At 38.5% G+C, this 20,450-nt stretch overlaps 1 protein-coding gene and 1 long non-coding RNA gene across 2 annotated transcripts in view; both read right to left on the bottom strand.

The window, feature by feature from the left end:
- Positions 1-20,450, bottom strand: part of LOC149500060 (uncharacterized) — a 255,500-nt gene that overhangs the window by 46,012 nt on the left and 189,038 nt on the right. The gene's annotated exons all lie outside the window — the stretch shown is intronic.
- Positions 1,413-19,648, bottom strand: LOC114243446 (charged multivesicular body protein 7). Its single transcript, XM_028174951.2, has 11 exons — positions 18,834-19,648; positions 17,937-18,156; positions 17,403-17,577; positions 16,245-16,411; positions 15,332-15,468; positions 14,009-14,096; positions 13,213-13,357; positions 12,535-12,726; positions 11,222-11,365; positions 10,433-10,577; positions 1,413-9,762 (listed from the first exon to the last, which is right to left on the bottom strand). The coding sequence occupies exons 1-11, from the start codon at positions 19,106-19,108 to the stop codon at positions 9,618-9,620; spliced, it is 1,833 nt and encodes a 610-aa protein (XP_028030752.2). The 5' UTR covers positions 19,109-19,648; the 3' UTR covers positions 1,413-9,617.

The following is a 20,450-nucleotide window of genomic DNA, read 5'->3' as shown; positions in this document are numbered from 1 at the left end:
AGGTTTATGAGCGACGGTAACCACTCACCATCAGGTGGGCCGTATGGTCGACTGCCTATACGGCAATAAAAAAAATTTGCTAACGATACTTTCAAGTTAAGCTTACATACATACAAGTTCCGAACAACAACATTCAGACCGTCGATCTATCAAGCTAGCCCACTGAGTTTCTCGCCGGATCTTCTCAGTGGGTCGCGTTTCCGATCCGGTGGTAGATTCTGCGAAGCACGGCTCTTGCTAGGGTTAGTGTTAGCAACGTCGTCAGGTTTGAGCCCCGTGAGTTCATCCACTAGTTAAGGTTACGCTGAAATAGCTTGCTAGCTAGATAAGGTAGGAAAAAAAAAACGAACATCGTTGCGTCGCTACATACGAATGCACCGGACGTCTTATCCTTTAGGCCACGACGACTTTTAAATCAGATTGTCGTTAGCCTCCAAATTGTATAAGTACGGTAGTATTTGATTAGAAAAATTTCGGGATACCGCCAGTGAAATCTTACCGCAGATCGAGTTAAGCATATCCAGGAGCGTCGACCGTTGACCTGGTCAATGTGGTTGGTAGGTAATGGATGCAAAAGACAAGAATGAAGAGAACTCCGCATTGACTGGACACGGGTTGGAGAAGAAAGGAGCGTCGATACTAGAACCCTTCCTTACTACTTACATTCGAAACGTCTTAGCAGCTATGTAAAATAAGTTCATCAATTCAAAATAATCTCTCATTCATTATTTTATAAGTTCTCGAGTGATTCTATTGGTTCCCTACCGACACAACCCACTAAGTTTCTCGCCGGATCTCCTCAGTGGGTCGCGATTTAGATCCGGTGGTAGAGTCAGCGAAGCAATGCTCTGGCTAGTTAATATTAGCAAACTCTCTCATATTGAGAGGGTGAGCAACTAGAATCTATCATAAAAAAAAACCATTTACATGATTTAAGCTTTTTTTTTATTGCTTAGATGGGTGGACGAGCTCACAGCCCACCTGGTGTTAAGTGGTTACCGGAGCCCATAGACATCTACAACGTAAACGCACCACCCACCTTGAGATATCAGTTCTAAGGTCCCAGTATAGTTACAACGGCTGCCCCGCCCTTCAAACCGAAACGCATTACTGCTTCACGGCAGAAATAGGCGGGGTAGTGGTACCTACCCGCGCGGACTCACAAGAGGTCCTACCGCCAGTAAATATTTATTCCTTCACTGTGTTAGTCTTTATTTACCATAAAAAAACCCATTTACACGATTTAAGCCGCGGTCAAATCACCCCATCTTTCAGCACACGAACTTGACGAATCCAATTTGCTGTTGTTCTCACTCAACTGGACAAGTTTAATACCAAACAAATTTGGCTGCATCTATTTCAAACCAAATATGACCCTTGAGAATACGAATTGGAAAAAAAAACACACACACTTTCCACTTTCTCATCATCATACATTTTTATTCACATGATTAAATACATATTTTATCAAAAGCATTAAGGATAAAATCTGACATTATTATAATTAACATAATCGGTATATCTATACATTGAAATAAAATTAGAGTGTCTGTTTTTAATATTGAAATAACCGCTTTTTACTACATGCATAAGAATATATATACGGTACATACACCAAAATAACATTCTTTTTAAAATTTTTGTCTGTCTGTTTGTTCCGGCTAATCTCTGGAACGGCTGGACCGATTTTGACGAGACTTTCACTGATAGGTAGCTGATGATATAAGGAGTAACTTAGGCTACTTTTTTTAGAGTAGCTTCGCCCCGAAACGTCACCCGCAGTTATTGTCGTACGGCGCGCAACATGGCGGGACTCTGCTATCAATAATAGAATTTAATGTTTCCGAAGCGAAGCGAGGGCGGGTCACTAGTTATTATATATATATTATTCATTATACATGACCGTTTTTAACACAAAATTGTTTTCCTCGAAGTACCTAGTGATCTTTGTAACAAATAATAGATTGGGGAAAAAGTCTTTTAGCATTGTATGTATGAACTTGTAATAAAATCTCTTTGGCTATACTATTTGCAACTGGCTGGTTTTGGTATCATTTAAAAGTTTAAATTTTAAGGAAGATAATTCCAAATTCAAATTAGGAAAATGTGTTATTTTATTTGTTTTTCATGCCAAAACCAATTGTCGCGGTATTTCGATCAGAAGCCCCAAAATTTCTATAGCAATGGGATCATGTCCCTACCTACAAGATGGCAAAAAATTATCGAACAAAATGGTACCTACATACTTTAGTTAAATGTAAATAAACTATATTAAAAAAATGTTGTGAATTTTCTAAAAAATTTCCAAGAAACTTTTTCCCCGACCTATTACATGGAATAACAATCTTGCTATAAAACATACATCTGTATAGAGCATAGTATTTTGGAGCCATTTTACAACTAGGACATTGGAGACATACAGCAGAACCGATGCTTCCTGACACATTAAAATAATCATAACCGAAAAATACCGTTCTCCGAAACACGCAATGGAACACAATTAAAAATCAAATGACGCGTAGGATCAATGACCTCAATCGCTCGCCGTCTACCTACACTGTACATTGCTGGCTCACAAAAAATTACACGATCGACAATTTTTATTCTAAATTATTTAATTAATCATATTACCGTTTACTATATCTTTGTTTCATTTCGAGAACTTTTTTCTATTCACGCATTCATGTATACTTAGCCTGGCGATAAATACGGTTACAATTAAAAATAAACAAAATATTACATTTGAATTTGGAATCTGTCATTTTTATATGATTGCTCATTGAGTTTTCTCATTTTGGCGCCAATACATTGTACAATATTTTGCGATATTAAAATGGAGTGGGGTGATAAAGAGAACCGAATCGCTGTGATTGCATTACACAAAGTAGGTATGGAGCCAAATGCAATTTTTAAAACTCTCCATACGCTTGGTATTAGTAAAATGTTTGTGTACCGGGCTATTAATAGGTGCAATGAGACCTCCTCTGTTTGTGACAGAAAAAGATCTGGCCGTCCGCGTAGTGTTCGTACGAAAAAGGTGGTCAAAGCAGTAAGGGAAAGAATTCGAAGAAATCCTGTCCGAATGCAAAATATTTTATCTCGGGAGATGAAGATAGCACCTAGAACCATGTCGCGTATTTTAAAAGATGACTTAGGACTTTTGTTTTCCTTTGTAACAGTATTTATGGCCAGACTAAGTGTATCGTGGAGCGAAAGGCAATATGGTTTAAGCGCTATGTAACACCTAACACGCGACATTTATCTTTGAAATTAAGGGTCCGTTTCATTTGGTGTCAGCATCAACAATGCGGCGTTTTTAATTTGAACTAGAGGTCCCGCAGTAGTCGAAATTCGACTATAATTAATTGGAATTGTAACTTTGTACACTATTATGATTGTATTTTATACTTCTATAATCACAAATTTCGGCAAGACTACACTATAGAAAATATTAACAAAGACAAACAATATTTAATCTATTCTCAATTTGACCACAGACATCAAGAACAAAAGTTTGACAATAAATAGTATGCATGCGTGTGTGCGTCAAATACATGGTATGTAGTGTGTGTAATGTTTTCTTTATTGATTTAATGTATCTTTTATGCATTATTTTAAAAAAATATTAGCATTGTGTACTTCTTCTCTATATTCTCTATAAGTGTGGGAAATTTTATACTCCTCCGTCCGCGCAATTTTCGTATTATTAATATATATTTATATAGATGCAATTTCGAAAAGGGCACATCTCTGAAAATGTAAAATGTTCAGGAAACAAAAAAAAAACTGATTGTTTTCTAAAGCAGTGTAAAATTTAAAATATTAACTTTCGAGATATATTTTAGTGTTAATTAGCAATTGAAAATTACTGGAATTATTATAAAATGGGTGTAGGTGAGCCTCAAAACTACATGTATATGAAAAAACGTATTTGACAAAGTATGCGATATATGCCCTTTTCAAAATTGCATATTCAATTGAACTTCAATTAAGTTTACGCCATACCCAATAGCTGAAGAAGTTTTAAGCTATTGCATAGATTTTATCGCGGGCCTTGAGCGCAGCTTGAGAGCGGAATCGTGAAATTCCGTACAGAAAAAAACCTTCCACCCCTCACTACGCCTACTATGTAGTTCGCGTTCAACACATTCACACGTTGCGCTTGTGTAGTGTTTAAAGTAAGAAGTCTAAACACCGATTTATGTACTATCAAAATATGTGACATAATTTCGTGGGTAACACAACGATAGCGCGATTTAGCTTTTGCGTCAAGCGCCATCTATCAGCGACAAACGGAATTGTAAAATAGAAAATTATATCACATTACAATGCGTTGGGCGTGCCATTTTCTATCGCTTAGTCGAATAATTTTATTACGACTCCTACTACTCATTCAGTGATTGGAGTGGCATTAAAAATAAACTAGCTAAACCGTTGATTCTGGGCAAATGAGAATTAGGACTAGCATCCAAAGGCGTGTCTCTATCCCATGTAGCGCCCTCTAGTGAGTGCGCGGTCAAAATGGAATACTCACAATGAAGCAGATTCATTGAAAGTTAGCCCACTGAATTTCTCGCCGGATCTTATTTTATTGTTGTTTTAATATTAAATTATTATTGTCGATTTATTATTGCATAAGTTGAAAAAAAATGCTATGCAATAGCTTTACCGCGGCAGTCTCCGAGTGCCACACGTATTTTTTTTTATGATAATATTTCCCCAAAAATTCCAACTTTAAATAGCTCTCCTGTGAAAATGTCACTTAAACCAAATAACCTTTCACATCCCGATGTCCCTATTAAACAATGTTGGGACGGTCTTATTCATAATCAGCAATCAGAGCTTTATTAGCCCATTATATAAGACTGTCAAAAAAAGCTTTTTGTTTCGTTATAATCAATCGATCGAGATAATGAGTTCATTAACACTACAATAAGATCAATTAGCATTAATATTTTCAATAAGCTTTTAATTATGAATAAGACCGGAATTCAATTTGGATTGATAATATTACAAACAATTCATCGGTTTCTGAATATGGATAATGACTATTTCGCTGTTTGTTGATACACACTGCCAGTAGTGGCTGCATGTACATAAAATCCGTCACATAGCAAATAAAAAAAAAAGGAATTTTAATTCATTTTGAACATTTTTAAATTTGGAGTTATCACCGTTTGTTTACCTAGTTGACCATAGATTAAAAATTGAAAATTACATTTAAAAAAAAATACTTAAGGCACATACATATATTTACAAACACATTTTTTTTTTACATTTTTGTTCATTTCATTAAATTATTCACATCAATTATATAATCCTAAAATTAGCAGGTACATCTTTATAATTAATATTTACAAGTAAGTTATTATCGTATATAGTCGAATATAAAAAAATATAGCTAAAAACCATAGACACATACAGATACCATAAAGTTATATACAAGTATGATTACATTTTTTCAATGGCAACATTTTAGGTTATAACTGCTCCGAGTACAGTATAGATATATTCAAACGTTTACATGCTAATATTTTTTTGAAGTTATCAACTATTATAAAAACCTATATAGTCTAAGAGTCGACACCCTAAATGTTATTTTTATTACAAATTCAATTTTTCCCTATCGAGTATTATTATTATAACGGTGCACTATACAAAGAAATATGACCTAAAAAAAACTTTTTTTTTGCTGTTCCATTGATAAAATGGCTTCAGCTTCTCTGTCTACAATGTTACTTCAGTCAATCCTACTATACGTACAGTCATGTCGTCATCTAAACGTTACCATCGCACCACCCGCCACTGGTAACACCGATCGACCCTGAACGATGGTAACCACTCACCTAACCTTACCATCCGGCGACGTGAGTTCTTTTTTTATTGCTTAGATGGGTGAACGAGCTCACAGCCCACCCGGTGTTAAGTGGTTACTGAAGCCCATAAGACATCTACAACGTAAATGCGCCACCCACCTTGAGATATACGTTCTGAGGTCTCCAGTATAGTTACAACGGCTGCCCCGCCCTTCAAACCGAAACGCATTACTGCTTCACGGCAGAAATAGGCGGGGCGGTGGTACCTACCCGTGCGGACTCACAAGACGTTCTACCAACAATAAGCTCACATGGTAACTACGGCCATACTAAGAATTATCACGTCTTCTACTGATAACCATGGAGGGTAGAAGTAAGAGGCGCCATCTTGTATAGGGGACAAGTCGAAAAAGCGTTCGCCTGTAAACAGCGAGTTATTGCTGGAGGACTCACCGAAACAGCGCTAGTGCAGGAAGTGGAAATGATATCGACGCTTGAAAGGCAAACGTGACTAAGCGACAATGCGTGAACTTTACAGTACACTAATTTAAAACTGAAATACCTGAAAACAAAATTTATTTTAACGAATCTAGATATGGTAGTATCTAGCTAGTAGCTGTAGGATTGAAATGATTTTAATAGACCTAGAAATATATTTTTTTTGGGCATCGAATATGGTTATTGCCTATCATTTATGTACCAAGCAGTAATTGTCGCTTAGTCACGTTTGCCTTTCAAGCGTTGATATGAATATAGCAGTTTTGAACAGAGTGAAGTGTGGTACTTTATGCCACTGTTTTTTAAAAATCCTTCCACTTGTTTCCGTGGCGCCACCACTATTTAGTGTACTAGATGGTACTCTACAATTCTACTCTCCGTATCAGCTGCTATCAAAATAATTAATAGTTTTTTTTAAAGGGATTTTATGATCTGGTAACTAAGACCTTTAGGTCAAGTCTTATTTTTTTTTATATTCTTATCAAAACATAAAATACTATTACTATCTATACTTAATGAAAAATAGTTGTCAATATATAAGGCCGTCAGCGCAAAAGTAGCCTAGCCCACAATTTTTCATAATCATGCTTATAATTATGTATATTGCAATTTATTTAAGATATAAAAATTTTTAATGCAAAACCGGCCTATCCATAGTTTCACCCATAGATAACACAGATATGGCTTTGTAAACATTATTTTTGCGGGTATTGTTTTTTTGCCTACTCAAATTCAAATTCATGAAAACTTAAAACATTGTTTGCTCCATAATAACTATGGTAAGCTTAGGCCACTATTGCGCTGACGACCTCATATATAAGTATATTTATGACCTTTTTTTTATTTTATTTTTTTTATTTTTTCTTAACGAAACTACTCTCTTAAAATAAATGTAAAAAAGAAAAACCTTTAGTATTTAAAACCTCTAAAACATATTATAAAAAAGCATTTAAAGCCATTTCATCTCTTTTTTTTTATTATTATTTTTTTAAACAGTATTATTGAATTTTGTTACAACAAAACTCTTCTTTTTGTCTCGATGGCAGATAGGTCTGTGAATCTGCCTAAGAAAAATCTTTTTTTTTTTAAACTAAAGAAAGTTTTAAAGGTTTTCAATACTAAAGGTTTTTCTTTACATACATCTATACTAATATATAAATCTACAGTGGTTTTTACGGATGTTCCGTTATAACTACTGAACCGTGCATCCGGTTAACTTGAAACTTGGTATCCATGTAGAAAATACATGTACTTAATGGATAGGCTAATATTTATATGAGCGTTGGACTCCCTACACCAGTTGCGGGGGCGTTAATACTGAGAATCTTTGTGGGGGTGAGAAATAATAATGTTAAATTTAAATGCCCAGCGAAGCGGTCGGGTACAGCTAGTATTATTTTATAACCACAACTTTACTACGCTGCTCTCTTGTTGGATTGATGTTACAAATAAAAGAAAACTAGACTGCTTAGTGAGCGATATAGTCAATGCGAGCTAATTCTACGGTCTCATAAATACGTCTAACCAATGTTTTGATTTCACAGTAGAATCAACTATTTTTTGTTTTTCTATTGCTTAGATGGGTGGACGAGCTCACAGCCCACCTGGTGTTAAGTGGTTACTCGAGCCCATAGACATCTACAACGCAAATGCGCCACCCACCTTGAGACATAAGTTCTAAGGTCTCAGAATAGTTACAACGGCTGCCCCACCTATCAAACCGAAACGCATTACTGCTTCACGGCACTGCTAAATACGGCTGAATAATGTCTATACGGCTGCTATAAAATGATTGCAGCACTGGTGGACTTTTTTATTAAAGTGAAGTTTATTGATTTATTATGTCTCGCTCTATCGTGATCTCTACCGTTATGTCGAAGGCGTGGCAACGTCTTAGCACCACGTCATTACGGATCCTCCCGATCCACTAACGGTGCTTTTAGGTACCTCAAGCACCGGTCATCGTTCTCGTCGAACCCGTCGCTTGCGACGAAGGGCTCGACAAGTAAATTAACCCACAGACACAGCACACTAAGTTTCTCGCCGGATCTTCTCAGTGGGTCGCGTTTCCGATCCGTTGGTAGATTCTGCGAAGCACTGCTCTTACTAGGGCCAGTGTTAGCAACACTCCGGTTTGAGTCCCGTGAGCTCACCTACACGTTAGGGCGAAGCTGAAATAGCCTCTCAAGGCTATCAGCACAAGTAGGAAAATAACGAGGCTCTGATATAAAGTTGCAAAAATGTGACTAAAACCAAACAGTCTTTCACCCCTCGATATAGGGACGTCACGACTCGTTCGGTTTGCTTAGTCCGAGTTTTTTAACGTTCTCGATGGCGTAAAAGTTAACTCAAAAGTTGTATGGAGTTGAAACAGCGCCCCTAGCGGCAAACGTTTCAACTCCATACAAATTTGACCTCCAGTCGATATGAAGTAAACATTTTTATTTATTTATTTATTTATATTAACCTAAATTTAACTTATTTTCAATTAAGAAGTGAATAACACAGCATTTTATTTTAATCATAAAAATCACTTACGTCAATTTATTTAATGTATAGTAGCAAAAGCTCCTTATTTGTGCTTTCGCTATGCGCGTATTTAATATATAAAAAAAACAACGACCCAATTCCTATATTCACAACTAAAGAATTCTTTGTTCGCAAAGCTAATCACTATCACGGTACATACTACACATTAATAAAAAGGATTCCAATATATATGTAAATGTCCTTTGGGAAGGCTTCATGAAATAAGACTAATAAAAAAAGGAAACTAGACCTTATTACGACTACGTCTAAGGTGTGTTTTTATTTTGTCACTTAGGAACGTATCCCCTATAATTCCAATGTATCGAGGAGTGAAAAGTCATAAGCGACATTTATCTTTGTAATTATAATAAATGTCCAATTTATTTGATTTCAGCATCAACAATTCAATGCTTTTAATTGAACTTCAATTATGTTTACTCCATTCGAATAGTTGAAGAATAGATTTTTTTTGTTATAATATTTTTTGTAAATTTCAAACTTTAGGACGTGTGCACACCACGGTTTTTCAAACGCAGCGTCGACGCGCGTTTGTATCGATACAAACGACAACAAACCGTTCTGTAGGATAAAAGCGCGCCGTTTTAAAAGCGTGGTGTGCACAGGCCATTAAATGGCTCTACTGTAATGTTGTAAAAATGACGCTTAAACCAAACAACCATTCATCCCTCGACATTTACTTAGATACTGATTAAAAAAAAAAAAAAATTTTTTTCTATGGCAACATTCGTTCTGTCCTTCGACTACGTACGTTTACTAGTTAAAGCCCCTTAGATTCTTCAATCTCCGTTCCAATTCCTCGTCCGGGGTCTCCTCGTCAGGCGAGAGCTGTGACTTCTTCCTCTCGCCCCCGGGAGCCATTTGGAAGCCACCGACCGAAGCTTTCCCGGGACTCTCGGAACTGCAAGAAAGTGTTACCAGCCTCGATACTATGATTTCCACGACACACGATATTTAAATACAAAAGTTACCGATTTGCATGGTCAGAAAGGATTAGTGTGCTTATTGAGAGTTTTTTAAAGTTCTCGATACAGTAAAAGTTAACTCACATTTGTATACAGTTGGAACAGCGCCCCTAGCGGCAAACCTAGGTAACGTTCCAACTCCATAAAAATGCAAATCGGTAGCTTTTGTATTTTTTATTTAGGTACCTACAGAACAACTAAATAGTTCCAGCCCTATCGAAAAACTCTATGACACGATTCACCCCAACGCCTGGGTCAAGTGAGTTTTTGCAACTTTTTACAATTATTCTTTAATAAACTATATCTTAATGCATTATAATTCAAAATTTAAACTGCCGGAACCATTATTGTTCTCCGTTTTATTGCTATAACTACAACAAAAAAAAAACGATAGAAATCAATTTCGAACTTAAAAAGTGTCCCGATTCCCCTCATTATACGGTACATTGACAAAATCAATGCTTAAGGCGTCGGAAGTAATTAAAAAAAAATCGTCAATAAACTGATCTGTTATTTCGATAACAATAAAACGACTCGCATTCTATTGTACTGCGTCGTTGACCACAAGTGACGTCACAAGCCAGTGACTCGTCCTCTAGGACTCACCTGAAGAACTCCGTGCTGCAGGCGAAGTCGTCGGCGTCCCGCCTGTTGTAGAGCCACACCCCGGCCTCCAGTCGGTGGTCCTTCACGGCGAAGTCAGAGTTGTATAGCCGAGGGGGCTTCGTGTAATCCACATCCAGCTTCTGACCTGAACATTAGAAAGGAATATGGAGGCACTAAGATAGCAGATAGCGTTTCCCAAAGTGGTACTGGTGGTAGGACTTCTTGTAAGTGCGCACGGGTAGGTACCATCACCCTGTTTCTGCCGTGAAGCAGTAATGCGTTTTGCTTTGAAGGGAGGGGCACCCGTTGTAACTATACTTGAGACCTTAGAATTTATATCTCAAGGTGGGTGGCGCACTTACGTTGTAGATGTCTATGGGCTCCAGTAACCACTTACCCTGCCCACCTGGTGTTACCCTTCAAACCGAAACGCATTACTGCTTCACGGCAAAAATAGGCAGGGCGGTGGTACCTACCCGTACAGACTCACAAGAGGTCCTACCACCAGTAATCACGCAAATTATAATTATGCGGCTTTAATTTTTATTACACGATGTTATTCCTTCACCGTGGAAGTCAATCGTGAACATTTGTTGAGTACGTATTTCATTAGACAAATTGGTACCCGCCAGCGAGATTCGAACACCGGTGCATCGCTAGATACGAATGCACCGGACGTCTTATCCTTTAGGCCACGACGACTTCGTTGTGAGATCTACGAACAACTACCCACATGTTGTGTTGGACTGTTTGCTCTACCAATAAAAGCTACAAAAAAGCTCCTCTTACCCGGATGAAGTCTATCGTCGGTTCGTATCTCGTGCGCGGCGTCCGCGTCCCTCCAAGCCGCGTCCGTTTTAAGACACTCCTCAAAGCGCGGGTACCAGGGCTTCGATTGCTTCGCACTGTTCAAATCCTCTGCGGGTTCCTTCTCTGCAATAAAAAGTTTCATTTTAAATCAAATACTGTTAGCTAACTGTTGTACGGTAGGCAGCGGCTTGGCTCTGCCCCTGGCATTGCTGAAGTCCATGGGCGACGGTAACCACTTACCATCAGATAGGCCGTATGCTCGTCTGCCTACACGGGCAATAAAAAAAGGGTGCGTGTACTTATGTACGCGCGTAAGAAGTTATACTTTATTTTTATTATTATTTTTTTATTTTTTATTTTAATCAATTTGAAAAAAAAAATCGATTAAACAACATCCTCAAACACGCATATTAGACATCCCTTTTCTTGACGTCGTTTAAATTCGGTAATTCTCGGTACGGTTCGGAAAGTTCACCTGCGGCTATATTCAGACTCGCCAAGTTACGTCGGTCGTATTGTAATTAGCGATTTAGTGGACAACTTCATTCTGTTAATTTTATGTCACGGTGCGCGCGCATCGTAAAATTTCACTCTCATAAATTTTTCATAACGCGCCTAAAGAAGTATAACTTCAAAAATTGAAGTTAAGTACTCTCCACAAGCCTCGCTTGAAGAAGGACATGTCATAGCGCTCGGGAAACACCGTGGAGGGGAAGCCGGATGGTACGTGGCAAAAAAGATCTCTGGAAACGCACAGTGGATGACCGCAGTAGCTCCAGGTAGTATGGACGAACTCTACTCCGGTGGCGGGCGGTGCGATGGTAAAGATGAGATGATGAATCATCTCGAAACAATTCCTCAGAGCACTCCCCATGGAATATACGGTAAATACTCAGGGAACCGAAGTCCCTTTGCAGAGACCGCAGTCCCAGAGGTTCCAACTAATAGTTAGATAGGTACCAGTGAGTACGGAATGAACGAGAACCTTTAGTAAACTTCATCACAACCGAATGAGTAACTTTGCTAATTTATTTATTTATTTCTTTGATAAGTGGACGAGCTCACAGCCCACCTGGTGTTAAGTGATTACCAGAGCCCATAGACATCTACAATGTAAATGCCGCCACCCACGTTGAGACATGAGTTGTAAGGTATCACTTTTAACAGTACAACGGCTGCCCCGCCCTTCAAACCGAAACGCATTACTGCTTCACGGCAGAAATAGGCGGGGTGGTGGTACCTACCAGCGCGGACTCACAAGACGTCCTACCACCCGAAGAAGACTCTCTTACCTTTCTCCTCCCAGTCTCCATCGGGTACTGCAATCTTTCTCCTGACTCTGTTCTCTTTATCCTTCTCTGCCTTTCCACTGGGACTTGCCTCCTCTATACCCAGGTCATTCAGTTCTGCCAGCATTCTCTCTTCACCATCAAAGATAAATTCTCGTTCTGATGTCTTTCTGACCGGCTTTTGCGTTGCTCCAACTGTACATACAAGGTAACATTATAATTCCATGATCGAAACCGTAAAGATGGTGGTATGATCTTAGCTGGTGATAGGACCTCATCTAAGTCCGCGAGAGTAGGTACCACCGCACCGCCTATTTCTGCCGTGAAGCAGTAATGCGTTTCGGATTGAAGGGCGGGGCAGCCGTTGTAGCTATACGGAGACCTTAGAACTGATATCTCAAGGTGGGTGGCGCATTTGCGTTGTAAATGTCTATGGGCTCCAGTAACCACTTAACAACAGGTGGTTCCACAATGATTTTATATTTCTAATGTTTCAATATTCAAAATTCCATTTGTGTCATATTTATAACATATTAGCCTCTTTTAAGATAAATCGTATAGAGGTTATTAGTATATAAAAGACGTTCCACCTTCACCGTGGAAGACATCAGGTAATAGTCACCTTTCATCGGAGACTAAGGTTAAAAACTTAAAGAAGAGTAACTAAGATGAAGGCCTTACCTTCCCCCTCCTTCCCGGGAGTTCCACCACCAGGCGCCGACGGTCCGGACAGCAATTCCTTAAGCTCTCTTTCAAGCTCAGCTGCATCGGTGTCGTCTATTGTTGTACCAAGTGCTCTCTCCATCTCACTATATGAATCCATTACCTAAGAAGACATATTTGATGTAAATGTGGATGTGATGATAAGTTCTGTAGTCATTAGAGTGTAAATTCAAAATAGACAAAATCCAATAGAAAACATTTATGAATGAAATCTTGTAATCCTGTATTCACAGATGTATTAGTGATCCTGATAGTTCGTCCTATACTTTTCATAAAAAGTTCTTATAGTTCCTGAGATATGGATGAACCCACAATAGCACAACCCGCAACCAAAGCGGAACCTATCCTTATTATGTGGCATATCCATATTATATTGAGTGAATCACAAAACAACGCACGTCATTACGGATCCTCCCGATTCACTAACGGTGCTTTTAGGTACCTCAAGCGCCAGTCATCGTTCTCGTCGAACCCGTCGCTTGCGACGAAGGGCTCGGCGAGTAAATTAACCCTCAGACACAGCCCACTGAGTTTCTCGCCGGATCTTCTCAGTGGGTCGCGTTTCCGATCCCGTGGTAGATTCTGCGAATCACTGCTCTTGCTAGGGCCAGTGTTAGCAGCACTCCGGTTTGAGCCCCGTGAGCTCACCTACATGTTAGGGTAAAGCAGAAATAGCCTCTCAAGGCTATCAGCATAGGCAGAAAAAAACAACCTTCAGAGCTATGAGGTTAAAAATTCGTCTTAATATATATACCTCTTTCAGATCGTCCATCGTGTCGTGAACTGTATCCACCTCAAGACCGTTGTCTTTTAATCCTCGCTTCATAGCTTCTGATGTTGTCCTGAAAATAATATCATTTATAAATAAAAAATATAAGACACTTATACACAATAAGCCAAGAGAGAATATTGTGTTACTAATAGTACTAGAGATCCCGCAGTAGTCGAAACTGGACTATAATTAATTGGAATTGTAAGTTTGTACACTATTATAATTGTATTTTATACTTCTATAATCACAAATTTCGCCAAAACTACACTATAAAAAATATTAACAAAGACAAACAATATTTAATCTCAATTTGACAACAGACGTCAAGAACAAAAGTTTGACAATAAATAGTATGCATACGTGTGTGCGTCAAATACATGGTATGTAGTGTGTGTTATGTTTTCTTTATTGATTTAATGTATCTTTTATGCATTATTTAAAAAAAATATTAGCATTGTGCACTCCTTCTCTATATTCTCTGTAAGTGTGGAAATTTTCATACTCCTCCGTCCGCGCAATTTTCGTAAAAAGGGATACAAAGTTTTTGCTTCACGTATTACTGCTAATAGTATAACCTGAAGTATTAATAATATTTGTAATTGGATAGAGTTACGCTAACTGACACAGAGCAGGATTCGGAGACAATATATTCATTGAGAAGATACTAGATAAAAATGAGTTATGTACTTGATATGAATGATATTATTTGAATGTGCAAAAATGAAATCAACACCATTAGCGCCTTATAATTTAAACTAATAATTTATCTCGGGACACATCAGAATAATCTTCTTCTCTTTAGAGTATTATATTATAGTAATATTGATCAAATGTGATCAAAATCATTATCACAAAGCTTTAAGGCTGTTTTTCCTGGAACAGTCTCTTTGTTGGATACTTTGATCTAAAGCTTATGCAGCCCAAAAATATTGTTACGCCGGTAAGAGTAACGCCATCTATCGCCGAATAGTCGAACGAACATCTAAGGATCTAGTAGCATCTAGAACGCTCGAGAAGTACAACGCCATCTATTGTCAGATAGCGAAAACACAATACTAGAGATGTGTATTATCGATAATTCTAGGGATGTGGTATCGGCTTTACAAGCGTTGCAGGGATGGCGCGCAGTCAGTCAGTAATCGGAACTACTCGAAGCGAAACAGCGAACGGATCAACTGAGGCGAAGCGGAACAAGCGAATTGAGAGTTTGTTGAGTGTGCTTTAAGTGTTGAATACAGTTTTTGGTTGTACTTTGGTGAAATTTTATTTATCTCGAACCCCAACGCATTCCAATATATGACTTACTTGTAAGTATCGACAATTGATGCATTGAAATGTACATCCCTCATCTGTTGTAGTAAGTTCTGTACGTTTTCCAGAGCTTTCGTGCACTGTTCCAGTTTCCGTTGCACTTTGTGCTTACGTCTCAAATGATTCTTGGCCTGTAACAATTGAATAGAAATGACAATGAACAATTTTCATCAAAAGATATGCCTGGTTCTGATATTATTAGGGAATTAATTACCTACAGTTACATGCATTACTGTAAAGAGCCGTGAATATGTAAAATTATAAATCAGTATGGGTCATAGCTGAGTTTTACAGTACCGTTACCTCCAATCTAATAAAAAAGTTATTGGTCTCGATAAGGACTGTCGACAAAATTTCAATCATCAATTTTCTTTTTCTGTCTTAATATTAACAACTGAAAATTTTAGTTGATCCACCAAATTTTATACTCGAAGTAGGAATATGCAACTCTTTCTACTTTAAAATAATAATCACAAAAACATCAAAATTATCCCCTATAGACTTCAAAGTTCCGCTGGCCAATGGAGGGTAGGGGAATCCTGATTTAGATGAAATATCTTTATTTTCTCTTTACAAGTGCAGTTAGTGATTACATGCCAGCCTAGACCCTGGGGTTGCTTCTAATTATGTGACAAGATAGAGAACATAGGTAAGACCCCTTGTGAGTCCGCACGGGTAGGTACCACCGCCCTGCCTATTTCTGCCGTGAAGCAGTAATGCGTTTCGGTTTGAAGGGTGGGGCAGCCGTTGTAACTATACTGAGATCTTAGAGCTTATGCCTCAAGGCGGGTGGCGGCATTTACGTTTGTAGATGTCTATGGGCTCCGATAACCTCTCAACACCAGGTGGGCTGTGAGCTCGTCCACCCATCTAAGAAAAAAAAAAGTGTACTTCTAACAAAACTTACCGCAATCCTATTACCTAACTGAAGTGCAGCTCGAGCATCATTCTCAATAGTTGCTAGTTCTCGGGACAGTCTTGTGGAGTCTCCGTGCAAGTGCCTCTCAGCTGTGACTAGCTTCACGAGGGCTTCATCTGACTCTGTCACGGGGGTGGCTTTCTTATCTGGTTCAGCTGTTTGAGTTTTAATACCTATTAGCTTTCAAGTCATTGACCGACTAACTGCTTTAGTCAGTAAAAGTATCAGTGAAATTTATTTGTGAATTTCATGGTGTGTTTGAGTAACCGTAAGCTCAAGAAGGACAGAGCTATGCATCTCTGTTAGAATTACAAAGATTACACACTGTTAGATATATGTATAGATTCGATTTTATCTAATTAATAAAATGAATTTGTAGTCGCCGTGGCCTAAATGATAAGGCGCCCAGTGCATTCGTATGTAGCGATGCACCGGTGGTCGAATCCCACTGCCAGGTAACCATTTTTGTAATGGAATACGTACTTAACAAATGTTCACAATTGGCTTCCACCGTGAAGGAATAAGATCATGTAATAAAAATCAAGCCCGCAAAATTATAATTTGCATAATTACTGGTGGTAGGACATCTTGTGAGTCCGCATGGGTAGGTACCACTACCCTGCCTATTTCTGCCGTTAATATTGTAATGTGTAATGCGTTTCGGTTTGAAGGGCGGGACAGCCGTTGTACTGTTAAAACGGAGATCTTACAACTCATGTCTCAGGGTGAGTGATGGCATTTACGTTGTACATGTCTATGGGCTCTGGTTACCACAAAACACCAGGTGGGCCGTGAACTCGTCCACCCATCAAAGCAATTAAAAAAAATTTATAATAATTAGGTAGTTATGACATTAAAATCTCAAAATATAAAAAAAAAAGTTTCACTGAACACCACTGTCATCGCCCATGGATATGATGTATTTCTATAAATGTTAACAATGTTGCATACTTTATTATTATATAATTATCAGCTCACAGACGTCCAGTGCTGGACATAGGCCTCCCCCAAGCCTCGCCACAAAGACCGGCCCTTCGCTGCCTGCATCCAGTGGATCCCCGCGAACCTCGGATAGATCGTCGGTCCATCTTGTGGGAGGCCTACCCACGCTACGTCTTCCGGTATAATGTTATGTTACATACTAACCCAGTTTAATAACCTTATCTTTTTTTACTGCATAACCCTGAGCTACCAGCCAACCGAGCAGCACTTCGAAGACTTCTCTGCCACCTTGATACTCAAAGTTCTTCATTAATTCTTCTATAGTACCAATTCGGTCTATTTCAGGTACGTTTGTGTGAAGTAGTTCTGTTGCTAGCTCCTGAATTTATTTTTAATTAATGTTTAATTGTTTAATAGGAAACAGGTAGCCCAGTAACCTCTGACTGTTGATTATCTCAATTAAGGTTCGATATTCAACACTAAATATTCCCAAATGTACTTGGTTCTAATTTGTTATTAGTGTTTATACAATTATTGTAATGTTTTTTCTAATGTCTTTGCTGGAGGATGATTGCTCATGGACTTTGACAATGCCAGGGGCAGAAAGCCAAGCCACTGCCTACCTTTAAGTACTCTCCACAAGCCTCTTTTAAAGAAGGACATGTCATAGAGCTCGGGAAACACTGGGGAGAGGAGCTGATTCCAAAGCCAGATGGTACGTGGCAAAAACTTACTAACCTTGACCGATCCTTCAAGTAAAAACCTCTGTGTGCATTCTATACTAGCTTTAGGCAAGCCATCATTGTCCAGAGTTTGTCGTGCAGGCAGAAATGAGGAGACAGCTGTGAGAGCAAGTGCAGCAGGTTTGAGAGCAAGTCGAGCTGTCCAACGTACCCAGCCCTCGGTCCCGTTGTGAAGAATTCGTTGATATTTTGATATTGGACAAAGCTCTCCACTTCTGTAGATGAGGAAATATGCATTTAATAGGTTTAAAGGGGGGGCAGCTGTTGCAACTATACTTGAGACCTTATAACTTATATCTCCAGGTGGGTGGCGCATTTACGTTGTAGATGTCTATGGGCTCCAGTAACCACTTAACACCAGGTGGACTGTCAGCTCGTCCACCCATCTAAGCAATACAAAGAAAAATAAAAAAAATCACTACATTATTAAATTTATATTTCGTTAATATTCTTCACAAACTTCAGTAGTAAAGATTTCCTCGATCGTCCCCCATAGGCATCGGGAATGCAAGTGCCAGTCAAGTTACTTTCGGTAGTGGAAGCGGGAATCTCAGAGGCCCTATTAACCACGTGCCATAACGCTAACACGAAAATACCTTAACTACTGATATCATATTTTCAACTGGTGGTAGGACCTCTTGTGAGTCCGCGCGGGTAGGTACCACCACCCCGCCTATTTCTGCCTTGAAGCAGTTTCGTTTCGGTTTGAAGGGCTGGGCAGCCGTTGTAACTATACTGAGATTTTAGAATCTCAAGGTGGGTGGCGCATTTACGTTGTAGATGTCTATGGGCTCCAGTAACAACTTAACACCAGGTGGGCTGTGAGCTCATCTGTGAGCTGTGAGATGGGGGCATCTAGGCAATAAAAAAAAAAAGAATAATTTGCACTAACCGAAACATTTCTTCGATGACAATATCAAGACAGGCCGGAGTGCGTCCTTTTCTTTGGAACGCTGCTCTTGCGTCTGCAGGAGACACTATAGGGTCCTTTCTGTGCTTACACCACTGCCTGAGCATATCGGACCAGAACTTCATCTTCATGTCCCAGGACTCAGGGTTGGTGGTTTTTAAACGAAACGGGGCGAAGAGTGCGTTCATTCGGACATCGTCGTACCAACACTGCGGGAGCTTGTCCTCGGGTATTCCTCGGTCGGGTAGACCCATCATGGGACAGTGATGACGGAAAATATTAGCAGTCTCTTTGTTTGCGATTAGTATTTCTTTTCAGCGGAAACGTGTTTATTTTTATCACGCACAATGGCGTGTTGAAATTTTCAATTTTGACAGTTAAAATGTTTTTTTTTGAAGGGATTTTATGACCTGGTAGCTAAGATCTTTAAGTCATATCTTATTTTAATTTATTTTCTTATTTTTATGATAAATGATGAAATGAAATGAAGATGATTGATTTGAGACATTAATCAACTGGGATGAAATCAAATGAAATGAGATGAGATGATATGGGATGAAATATAATCTCAGTAAAATGGTGGTCATCTACTGACTTTTTCATTAGACTTTTTGGAGGATCCCGAGAAGTGACGTCCAGCGGCTTTGTTTCATTTTCCCACATTTGTGCACTTTCACAGATATTAAACAGTTAATAAACCACCGTTATTACTCATTTAAACCTGAAGAAACACTAAATAGACAAAATAAAACAAATCACACAACTTCACTCCACGCGTTCCCGCCAAAAAGTCACAGTTAAAATAGTAGTGAAGTCCAACCATAGACCTATATAGTAGGGACACGACATATTGTTCTATACGTACAATTGCTTATATAAATAGCACCCATTTTGAAGGCACATACATAAACATATATCTATCTCGTTCTTACTCAGCACTTTAACTCGCAGGAAAACAATATAACAGTATTTCAGTGCGTACATAAAATGAAACATGAATATACGTAAATATCTCCGTCTCCGTCTAATGAGGCCGAAAATCCGCCATGTTTAGCGCGCCAAATGTCATTGTCACGTCAGTACCATAGACCTATATAGTAGGGACACGACATATTATTGTTCTATACGTACAATTGCTTATATAAATAGCACTCATTTTGAAGGCACATACATAAACATATATCTATCTCGTTCTTACTCAGCACGTTAACTCGCAGGAAAACAATATAACAGTATTTCAGTGCGTACATAAAATGAAACATGAATATACGTAAATGTCTCCGTCTCCGTCTAATGAGGCCGAAAATCCGCCATGTTTAGCGCGCCAAATGTCATTGTCACGTCAGTTCGGCCGTCTGTTTTGGGTTGTACATTATTTATTGACTTTGATATCGATTTAATATGATTGCTTATATAAAATTTCTTATTTTATCATGCTTAAAACATACAAAAATAATAATTAAAACATATTTTATAGGATCTCAAGAAAGTCGTCGGAACTATTTAAATAAAATAGTTTTATAACACTATTGTCAACTCGTTAAATATTTAATAATTAAGTGATTTTAGAGAGGAAGTCACAAGGAATGACGTTTGTAA

Source organism: Bombyx mandarina, chromosome 24 (assembly GCF_030267445.1).
Source record: "Bombyx mandarina strain Sakado chromosome 24, ASM3026744v2".
Classification (NCBI taxonomy): domain Eukaryota; kingdom Metazoa; phylum Arthropoda; class Insecta; order Lepidoptera; family Bombycidae; genus Bombyx; species Bombyx mandarina.
Note: the sequence above shows the minus strand (reverse complement) of the source record. Positions and strands in the feature narration are given on the sequence as shown.